At 42.4% G+C, this 11,322-nt stretch overlaps 1 protein-coding gene across 6 annotated transcripts in view; it reads right to left on the reverse strand.

Annotated features, from left to right (window-relative positions):
• Positions 1-11,254, reverse strand: part of LOC120511842 (heat shock transcription factor 2 binding protein) — a 49,387-nt gene extending 38,133 nt beyond the window's left edge. For 5 of the 6 annotated variants that reach the window (XM_039729420.1, XM_039729418.1, XM_039729419.1 and 2 more), the window contains exons 1-4: positions 11,157-11,254; positions 8,913-9,063; positions 4,281-4,384; positions 159-308 (exon numbers count right to left, since the gene is read on the reverse strand). In XM_039729420.1, the coding sequence (XP_039585354.1) occupies positions 159-308; positions 4,281-4,384; positions 8,913-9,063; positions 11,157-11,192 (441 nt within the window). In that variant the 5' untranslated portion in view covers positions 11,193-11,254. The remainder of the gene's footprint in view (positions 1-158; positions 309-4,280; positions 4,385-8,912; positions 9,064-11,156) is intronic. The other variant, XM_039729416.1, reaches the window with a different exon arrangement.
• Positions 11,255-11,322: the final 68 nt, after the last annotated feature.

An 11,322-nucleotide genomic window follows, 5' to 3' on the forward strand; every position in this document is an offset into this window, starting at 1 on the left:
CCCAAAGAACATGCAAACCAGAAAACATTTTTGCTGTCCAGTCAGTTTCTGAAACACATCCTTAAAGTGTGTTCCACAGCAAGGCCCTTATTTTAAAGATCCTTGTTTTAAAGGTCTGAGGGCATTCCCAGGAGTCAGTATTCACCTGCCATACTTACTCCTCCTAGAATGGACTTCACAGCCTCCTCATTGCTGGACACCCCCCAGAGCAAGGTGCACACTGCTGCTCCCATCTCTGTGCAATACTCTGCCTGCTGCAGGAGCTGCTGCTTGGCCTCATTCAGCTGCTGCCGCAGGTCCAGTTTCTCCTGGAACAGCGTAAGGAAATTTTGGTTGCACTTCACGTCTGCCACACCAAGTTTCTAGGCTAAGGGACAGAACAAGAAAGACAATCATGGCCATCTCTGAAAAGGGAGGGTAACCCAGAGCAGTTGCAGACACATTCCTTCTCTCCTGAGCTGCCTCTAAGTGGTGCAGGCTGACAGGAACCAGAAACTGTCCACAAGGTCAAACCAAGTGACCCACTGAGACTCAGTGGCACCCAGAGAAGCCTGGCAGGAGACATCTCCCCCTGAGCAAACAGCTCCACGTCTCTTCAGGAGAGAGGGGATTTCAGCATCAGGGGCCAGCCTTCCCTGACACCTTCCAAAAGATACAGGAAACATCTTACAGGAGGGGAGGGTTGTTTTGTTTTTCAAAACAGGCTTCTGTTCTAGCCAAAGTGGAACAGTTGCTGGATATCTAGGATAAATATTCTTGTCTCTTCCAGCTCTTTTCTGTTGGCATAGTCCTAGTGGTAAAGCAAGACAGAGTCCCAAAACACACACCTAAGGTTTGAAGTTTGGATTAAGTTTGGTTATGTGCCATCCCAAGATTCTGCTGTTAAATACTGAGGATTGAGAAGATTTCTTCCATTGCAAGAAAGCTGAGGCACTGCTGTGCATCCATGAGATTCTGAACAACCTGGTCTAGTGAAAGTTGTCCCTGCCCACAGCAGTGGGGCTGGAATGAGGTAACACAACTCCAAAATCCCTTCCAACCCAAACTATTCTGTAACACAACAATTCTATGACCATTTAAGTGAGATGCTAAGTGGTTCTTGCCACAAAGCATAAAGAGAGAACAGATCAACCCTACAGAACCAGAGCACAACCTCCATTTGGCAGTATTTTCTCCAATCACATGGGAAGCTGGCTGGAAGAATTATCATGGATTTGGACAGGACTCTAGGTCTCACTGGCTTCCTACCAGCTGCCACAGGAGTGGCAAAGCTGCTGCACTTCTTGGTTTAGAGCCAGCACAGACAGGGGGATCAAGGCAGGGATTCTGCAGTCTGTGTCTCAGGGGGGATGGGGGCTCCCAGCTAACTCCAGACAAGGTGGTATTAGTGCTGCAGGGAAAGATCAAGACCAGTCCAGAAAAATTATGCTAATTCAAGTATTAAAAGAGAGAATCACAGATTGCACAATGTCAAAAAACAGAAGGATCTTACTCTGCCCATTTTACAGCCATGGTATTTTCAAATTCACTCCAGAAAACACCTTCCTCAGCTCAGCCTGCCCAGTGTGCTTGGCTGTCAGGAAAAGTATGGGGAAATGAGAAGGAATCTGTTCTATGTCAATTTTGAAAGCAGCTGAACAGAACAAGACTTTCAATCATGTATTGTCATCAAGACTTTAAGTATCTTGTTGGTTTTGGGGTTCACCTCAACGCTTCATGTTGAGGGTTTGTAAAGAATAGAAATGTAAATTCTTCTGAAAATTTACATAATATGTTATCAAACAGTACAGAGCTGTGTGTGCTCTGTCACCAATTACCTCCCTACCTCCTGATCACACCTGATTTGCACTGCTGCTGCTGGAACATGCAGGTGAGGATTTGTAAAGTTCAAGTTTAATTTCTCAAGCAGACTTTTGTGTGTATTTACTCTCTGGAGTCTCTCTCACCTACATAGGCAAAAGACTGACACTTGCTGCTGATTCCATAGGCAGAAACTCCCAGGAAAAGTCTCTTATTTCTTAATACTTTGATCACTTTTAAGCAAATTAGCCAAATTTCATCTTTTACATGACTCACTGCCAGGCCTATCAGCTTTTCTGCCACCCTGTGCATCCACAAAATGTCCTCAGGCATCTTCCTGCCTAATCCCTATATTCTCCCTGTCTTTTCCACACTGTCCTAGTCTTAGGGAAATGTATCTTTAATACATTTTATTTGCATTTGGATGCTAATACTGAGTAAGACATAAAACCCAGTAATACCAAATCTAGACCCCCCAAAAGCATGCAAAGCCAGCAGAAAAAAAAATGCCAGCATTTTTAATAGATCAAAAGCAACATCAGAACAAAGATGTGAGGCAAGGAAAACAAAATAGTACATGCAAGAGCCAGAAAAATAAATGGAGCCTGCAAAAGCAAATAACCTGGCTGGAAGCAACACTCCTAAGGGCTCACATCATCAACAATCCCTGTGCTATGCAACACCACCATCTTCAGGAAAAGGTCAAGGCACAAGAATACAGCAGTGCCCAAGTATGGAACTGCAAAAAGACAGACAAAGGAGACATCAGCCAAGAATAACATCTGCACTTCAAGTTTTGCTCAGGTTCAGAAAGCACAGCAATTCCCTAATCAGTGACACAGCTCTTCATAGAGAATTTGGAATGCAAAATGTTGATTTATGATGGCCTCAGAAAAGGACACTGCTCAACCAGAAATGCATTTTTCCATGTTTGTTTCAATGAGTAATTTTCTTCTCCTTCAGAAGATAAATTTGTAGAAAATAATTCAGAAACTCCACACAAGGATGCCTAAAGCAGAACATCAACCAAATGGAAAACATCAGAAAACACCAGAAAAGTGATTAACAGGAACAAAAAAATCACTCATATACACACACCATCATCTTGTTGTATCCTGAAAGCTAAAGGATTTCACAACATCATGAGCACAATCCACTGAAATACACCCTCCTGGCATTTAACAGAACCCTATCACAACTGCCACACACTGCACAACAAAGAACAGGAACAAAAAAATCATCACTCATATACACACACCATCTTGTTGTATCCTGAAAGCTAAAGGACTTCACAACATCATGAGCACAATCCACTGAAATACACCTTCCTGGCATTTAACAGAACCCTATCACAACTGCCACACACTGCACAACAAAGGCATGAAGAGAAGAGCTTTGAGCAGAAACACCAAAACAACTGCTCCTATTAACCTATCCATGCTTTAAGTGAAACTCATTCTAAAGAAATCATAAACTCAAACCACCTGCCCTTTATTTGTAGTATTAACAAGAAGCATGGGTGGGACTTGCTTCATTAATATCTAAAGCATCAGCATTCAATTTTACAGGAATTTTATCCCTGCAACTGAAGACCTCAGTGCACAGCAAAATGAACTCTGTACCTACTGCTGAACTGCAACATTGATCCCAGAAGATAGTTATTTTGAAATAAGGAATATCCAGACTGACAACTATTCCACCATACCAAACTTCATTCCAGAGTGTTTCATCTACACAGATATGTACTGAAAGTGCATTTCTGAACTCTTCATTATTCCTTTTCAAAAATGAAGTAAGTTTTGTGGTTCATCTGTCTTTGTGCAATCCCAAGGCTGGCAAATGCCAGCTGTACAACCCCAACTGCTAACTGATGCAGATGGCTCCAAGGAAGTGAACTTTTGCAGCAAATAATCACCAGTGATTCTCACAGAGAATCATTTGAACCCAAATGGCTTCACAGACTGAGGAGTCAGTGTCTTTGCTATTCCTTAATTGTTAAGAATCTTCCCTCTCATAATCACTAAATACAATATTGACAGAGGAAGAGGAGCCCTGAAATTGCTCCTTGATTCTCAGCTGTACATGGCAATTGGATCAATAGGTGCTTTGAGAAAGATTATTAACACTAAACAAAGGTACACAGCTCACAGCAAACCAAGAGAGGCTGCTTTCATTCTGTACATTGCACTGCTGGAACTATCTCCTATTGTCCTCTTTGCAAATATGTTACAGCAATGTTAAATTCACAAGAACTGATTCTGTGAAGGATCTTTTAATTCTAGCTATGCCACAATCTTCCCAAATACCCAGTGTTTTACTTCAACACATTAATATGGATATGGATGACTATTTGGATAGAAATCCCAAACAGATTTGAGACCAAGGATTCATTTGTGACATAAAAATGAAAATTTTCTCATTTCTGCTTTTGTTATTAGAACTCAAACACCCAGATATCAATATTCTGGCAGCACATCTACCTTCTTCTCTCTCATGCAATCCGCCTGGGCTGTTTCCAAACGGGCTCTAAAGTGCTCACAATCCATCCTCAGCTGCTCTATTTCCTCCTCCTTCTTCTCCAGGCCTGTGACAAGATAAATCAGATAAAAGAAAGAAGGATCAAACACGTTATGGTCATCGGGCCAGGATAAAAGCAAAGAGAATCCACCAAGTGTGACTTTACTGAGGTGCCTCAGCCGTTTGCTTGTGCGAGATCACCTCCCCGCGGCCAAACGGGAATCTCACAATTTGCTCTGTGGCAACAGCTCTAAGAAAGCAAACCAATTTAAAAGGATCTGATTTAAAAGGATCACATCTGCCTGTTAAATACTGAGGGTTGAGAAGATTTTTAAAAATTTACTCCATTTTCTATTTTGTTTTCATGTTGGTTTCCATGAAAACTCCGTGAGTGAAATTCCACCTAAGTCAGTGACTATATTATTAAAAACAAATTAAAAATACCAACAGTAGTCAAAAGTGAGTGTTTCAATCTACAATTTACAACTGACAAGGATAGCAAGAACGAAAAGCAACTATTCCAAATATTTAAAAATATTATTTATAAAGTAGTGTAAGCAACCTGGGCTAGTGAAAAGTCCCTGCCCATGGCAATGAGGTTAGAACTGGATGATCTCTAAGATCCCTAGCAACCCAACACATTCTGTGATTCCATGATTATAAACTATTTAAACATTTTGTCAGTTACAAGCAAAGTTTATTATTCCCTTATAAAAATAATTTCTGATGTTATCAAATTTCTGATGTTATCAGAAATTTCGGATGTTATCAGAAATTCATTCTAATTTAGGCACTTTATTTTAGTGAACAGAAATCAAGTTAAAAGTATTCCACTTCACCAGCATGATGCCTGTTTAAAAAAATTCTCTTTGAAGAACATATTGTGCATAGTTTTAACAATAGATGCATATTGTGCTTTAAAACAACACAGTTGTGGAGGCTTAGCATTTATACTGAAAAAAGGAAACATGTTTAAGTAGTTCCAAAAAGTAAAATCCAAACAGCATCTACTGCAACTTTGGTTAGTTTGAAAAAAATAAATTATACCCTACTTCAAACACCATACCCTTGAATCTGACAGCTTGGTCTACAGTTTAACATACTTGAAATACTTTCCCCAATATGTGACAGGATTTTTTATGTAATTCCTAAAAATCATATCAAATTCTATCATAAAAAGACAACATAATTAAAAATTATCCAAATATGTTCTTATTAAACAAAGGACCTGGCTTCTGGCATTCTATTTAGTAGTTCCACATGATTTTAAAATAAATACTTTCCTGTTTTGGTCCTAATTGACAAGTTTATCATTTTAAGTATACACACATTGCTTTGAGTAGCCTGTAAAAAAGGAGAAAAGCTGTTTGCAGCTGATTTATCTGAAGAGGTAGAACATATTTCCACTCAGCCCTTGTGTGATTCCAAGCCAGCAACACATTTTAGCAGAAAGCAAAGAGGCAAGGCAAGGGTTCACTGCTGACAAACATCTCTGTGTCAGGACACACTCTCTGAGCAACTTGCCCCTTTTCAATCTGCAGTCCCAAGGAAAAGAATGAAGGCAGAAATGGATTAAACTGAGTTTTTGAGGATAACTCCGGTCAGCAGCAAGAAACCTTCCTTCTGTCAAGTGAAGAAAACTCAGTTTCATGCACTTCTGACTATGTGGGTGTGAGTCCTAAGAAGATGTCTTGAGCAGGAGGAGAACATGCTCTGCTTACATACAGCAGACCAAGAGCCTTGCCAGGTAAATTCATCCAGTGAAAATCTCTGTTCCTGCAAGAAAACAAGCTCTCCAGAAAGAGAGGAATCGCTTCCAGTCTTTGAGAGGATGGATCCAAGCTGAATCCAGCAGACACACAAAGATGCCACATCCTTCTCCAGCAAACTTCAAAGATCCCAGAACCAAACCTGAGCCAGAAGGGGAATAATAATGACTACTTATTGTTAACACAATGCAACCTGGACTTTTAAAAGGGCTTCAGATAAAAGAAGGATGTGCCAACATTCTCTAAGGTATCACAATGTTTTATGTGGAAGGGGCAAAAAGGACAATCGTGGAAGCTGCTGAAAAGAGACTTGCTTCACATTGTTCCTCATTTGTGGAAACTTCCCTGCTATGCCCAGTCAGCTCTCCCAGCTGTGCCTTTGCTCTGAAGAGAAAGAAGCAGCTTTCATTACCAGCTTGGGTGAGCAACAAAAAAACTGAATGGCACCTTCACACAAAGAAGAAATACGTAACTTCACCACTGCAGTGGTAAATCAGGCTCTGGGAAGAAGTGGCACTTGCTCTCTAGCTAGAGACTCCAAAGCAGAACAAGACACCAGGCACAGGAAAGAAGGTCCCCATTTCAGATGAGAGGTAGACTGGTTTCATCCACAGAGAGTTATAGGTCATACTGGGACACTTTCTGGACCAGACATCTAATCTCAAAGCTCTGGGAGGTGGACAACTGAGTACAATAGGAATGATTGCCAACAAGTAATGGAACTCCAACTCTAGTGATCCAAATGCTAGAGCAATGTTAAATGCTAATTTTAACACTTCCCAAGTGGAGTGAGTTCCACTAAACATATCCATAATAATACAGAATTGCTGGAGCTGTATTTCTAAAACTTCTGAAGCCAAGCACTCTTCCTGAGAAGGGTAATAAGAACAAAACAGAACCCTCTTTTAGAAATGAACAACTACAAAAATCTTAATGAAGACCCTGACAGCAGCCTGAAAAGCAGGTGTTGGCTGCACTGAGCATTGCCAGCTCAGACTTCAGAGATCACCCCCAGGAAGCCACAGGAAATGGGTGTCCTATTGACCTGCACACACCAGGGAAACGTGCAAAGATCTCAAGGTTTCTCAACTCAGTGTTTCTCAAAGCCGTTCCAGACCCCATCAATCTCACAACTGAATGGGTCAGAGGTGTTGAAAGCCTCTGGCTGTAATCTGCACTTCTTGAGGGAAAGGAGACTGCTGCTCAAGTACCCAGAAAACTGCAACAGCTGATGGAAGCCTGGAGATGTACAAATCACACATCAGGCTTCTGTAAGAACATGAAAAAATATCTCTAGGAGCTGCCAGGACTCCTGTGAGCTTCACACGCCACACAGAGAAGCTGTATGCAGCAAACAGCACCATTCTGAGAGTGAAGGCTGTTTGTGTCCCTGTGATGTCCAACCTTTAGTGATTTGTATGCTCCAAAGCCTCCTTTCAGTCTGCCTTATTTCATGCTGCAGAGGCAGGAGAAGACTGGAGCAGCAAAAATCTCCACTTGACTTGTCCAGTTGTAGGGGCACACAGTGGCCAGAGCTTGAATAAATATACAGATGACCTCATCACCTGCAAAAGAAATCTCCACTGTGGAGAAAGACTCCAGAGAATTCAAAATCTGTCTCAGCTTCAGGTCCTGCCCTCGAGGACCCAGAGAATTCTGGGCAGCCAGCAGAACATTTGAAGGACTCTTAAAATCCCCATGTTGATGCCATGAGCCTGCTCTGGATGGACAGTGTCTCCTTGATGCCTGGCACAAGGAATGTAAGAAGGATCAGTGAGAGGAATCCCAAGACAAGTAAGTAAAAACAAATTGAGGATCTTGAACACTTAATGCAGCTGGAAACAGTCCCTGGTGCCTTGCCACAGAGAACACTTCCAGATCCTGTCCACTGCTTGTGACATGGAGGAATCTTCCCAAAAAGTGGATCACTGAGGCAGCTGGAAGCTCTGCCCCAATATATTATATTGTCAGACATGGGCCTTTAGGCCCTACCTTGCTTCTCCTTAGCTGCCTGTTGCAAATTAACTTTCCATTTTTCACTTGTATATATAGAGCCTTGAGGCCCCACCTTGCTTCTCCTTAGCTGCCTGTTGCAAATTAACTTTCCATTTTTCACTTGGTATTCTAGAAGAGACACACTCTCTGTAATGTCTCTTGTTCCATGGCTTTTCAGGCAAACCCAAATCCAGGTAAATTGTGCAGCTGCAGGTAAGCTACAGACCAGGGATGGAGCTGACTCCTGTTTGGCCCTGATGGAATGTTGGGAGAGGAGTTATTTTTGGAAAAAAAAAATGCACAGAGAAACCCAACATTGAAAAAATGGACTTTGAGGACAGCAATAAAAATACTTTTATTACAGAATTTTTTTTTTTTATTAGTAAAGCATACAAGCTAAAAAAAAAAAAGACAGGCCAAATACAAGATTAACTCACTCTCCCTTCAAATTTTTACCCACTGCTATTTACCATTATTTTGTTGGGATTTTTTTTTCTGTGAAAGTCACCTTTTGAAAAACAAAATGTTTTTGCCTTTTCTCAAAAGGAAAACATTTTTTGTTCCTCATACAGCTTCCCTTACTGCCTGAACTACATATGTTTTTATCCACAGTAAAATATTTTTAAAGATTCGTTTGACATGTCTGATTATTCCTAAGGCAGCTTGTAATTTTCTTCACTACAAACACATTAATTTACTGAAGCAGTCACTGAACAACACAGTTGGATCTGGAATGGCTCCACAAACTCTACAGCTATTTCTGGAGCACAACAGTTTGTTCTAAGCAGTTCTGGCAGAAACTGCAAGAGCTTGTAAGATGGTGCTACTCACTTGATTCAATAGCATCCAGCTTCTGGAATGTCCCCAGGATATCTCCATTTACTATTTTGGGTAAGAAATCCCGCAGTTGCATAACTTCAGTTGTCAGCCTTTCCAAATCCCTCCTTCTAACTTTTACGAATTCCTCTTTGGTCTCAGCCTTCTGAAATAAAACAACAAAGCAAAACAAAAACAAACCAACAACCAAGCAAAGACACTGTTACAGTCCTGTTGTGCTTTTCTGCTTCAATTTCTTTTCTTGGACAAAAATATTCCTCTCTATGGCATCATTTCACAATTTGTAACTTTTTTAAGAGAACTGTCCAGCAATCAAACCCAAAAGTCTCTGAGGTTGACCCTTTCACTGTAATCTTAATTTCTGTGGCCTTAAGTAAATAGCATTACCTCTCTTCATGTGTTTCTTCACCCAAAATGTGTGCAATGCATCTGGGAATGCTGCAAAAATTAACACTCTCATTTTAAAATGTGAGCAGCACACACCAAGCTGTTGTTTCACGACTGTCGTAAAGGATGCGATTACACAGCTTCTTAATTAATTCAAACATTTGCAAGATACACAGTCCTCAATTACAACAACTCTTTTGGAGGAAACTGCACAGTTTTCAAACCAATTTATCTATTGTGAAGAGCAAAAATTACTTGCAGCCATCTGCAATCCAATCTCACATAAATAATTTAATCTCAAGGTATGACAGAAATGTTTACTTAGCTTCCTTTCCAGGCAAACTACAGCTATAGAATAATTTTCATTCAACATCCCAGCAGAATGTGTGTTAATTTTAAAAGGACAGATCAATTTCTGTGCAAAAAACCCCAATAAAGTCCAGTTTCTGATGTACCTATATGTGCACTCTGCTGGATGTTAAAAAGGCTGATACACATAAAAACAAAAGGAAAGTTTTAACATGTTTTGACTAAAACATCAATCACTTAATACGCTTTCAGAAAGCAAAGTTATATCTTAGTACTGCTTTGCACTGCACTGAGAGCAGTGCTGACAAAATGAGATGTTTTATGGATCACATCTTGTAGCAGAGGGAAAAGGCTAACAAACCAAAATCTCATCTCCTACAGCTTCAAAATGTGCCATCCCCACAGTTCTCTCAAGACCAGACACACAAAACAAATGGGAGTCATCCTCTCCAACCATTCCCCACAATTCTTTCTGCTCCCCTTCTTCCTCAGACTGAACATTTCCTTTCAATTTTGCTTCCTGCTCTATTTCTTTCCAATCCAGATAGTTTTAGGACAGGTCAGTCCCACCTCTGCGGGTTCAGATATGTAATGAAGGTAGGGAAGAAAGATTTTGCTTTGTTTTGAACTGTAAGCTCTAAGCTGCACCTAGGAAGTGCTTATGGCAAGGTTCATAAGGCCAAGCAGCACCACATGACGTGACTCTAGAAAAATTCCACTCATCTAGGTCTCAAGAAAGCACGGAACAAACACATGGGAAGAGGAGTCTTTAGAGGAATGCCATCTGTGTGTCAGCAACCGTGAATGACAGAGAGAATTCAGCATTGCTCAGACTTACAGAGCAAAATCTGGTACACAAAAATAGCTCTGCTCACTAGCAGAAGCCAAATTCAAATAAAACACGCTGTGAATCACTGGTGTTGAGATATGAAATATGCAGTAAGGGGAAAATTCTCCTTTGCAGTTCCCTCTGTAGGCACAGCTCTTTGCAGCACTGCAGTTACAGCAGATAAATTTTATTTTCTCTATTTAAGCAGCTTCTCCACATCTCTCTGCACGACAGGAGTATGTTAAAGACAAATACAGACAGGGAGAACAGGAGTTCTCTGTGCAGCCCTTACAGTAACAGCAGGTGCCTGGAAGCAGGAAATTTGACTTCAGCGAGTTTTTCCATAGGGGTGAAGTCACCCAGTGCCACATTTGAGCTCCTGTCCTGCCTGGGCTGAGCCCAGGGACGGGAATTCCCTTCCCTGCCGGTCGGGAGAGCCGAACAGGGCACAGCTCCCAGCTGGCCATGAGGAATCGCTGCCAGCCCTGTCCCCACTCACTCCCCCCAGCCCAGGGTGCCTCTCTGCCTCCACAGCCCCCTCCACGCTCCCCTGTCCCTGCGGCCCCGCCATCGCCCCCTCAGCGCCCCGTACGGCCCAGGACAGCACACAACCCACGCTCCTTCTGCTCCTCGGGGCACCCACGCCCGCACGGACCCCCGGGCCGGGCCGGGCCTCAGGGCCAGCCCCGAGGGCCCGCGGGCGGCCGCGATACCTGCGCGTCGCCAGCCAGGCCGGCGCTGCGCCACATCGCCACGGCGGCCACAGCGGGAGCGGGGACGGCGTGAGGCGGGGAGGGACACGCTATGGCCACGCCCCCGCTGCGCCCACGCCCACTCCGATTGGGTAGACGCCTTGTGGGGCGTGGTCTGAGGGTTAGG

The sequence above is a fragment of the Passer montanus genome, unplaced genomic scaffold (genome assembly GCF_014805655.1).
Source record: "Passer montanus isolate IOZ18808 unplaced genomic scaffold, ASM1480565v1 scaffold69, whole genome shotgun sequence".
Lineage (NCBI taxonomy): Eukaryota > Metazoa > Chordata > Aves > Passeriformes > Passeridae > Passer > Passer montanus.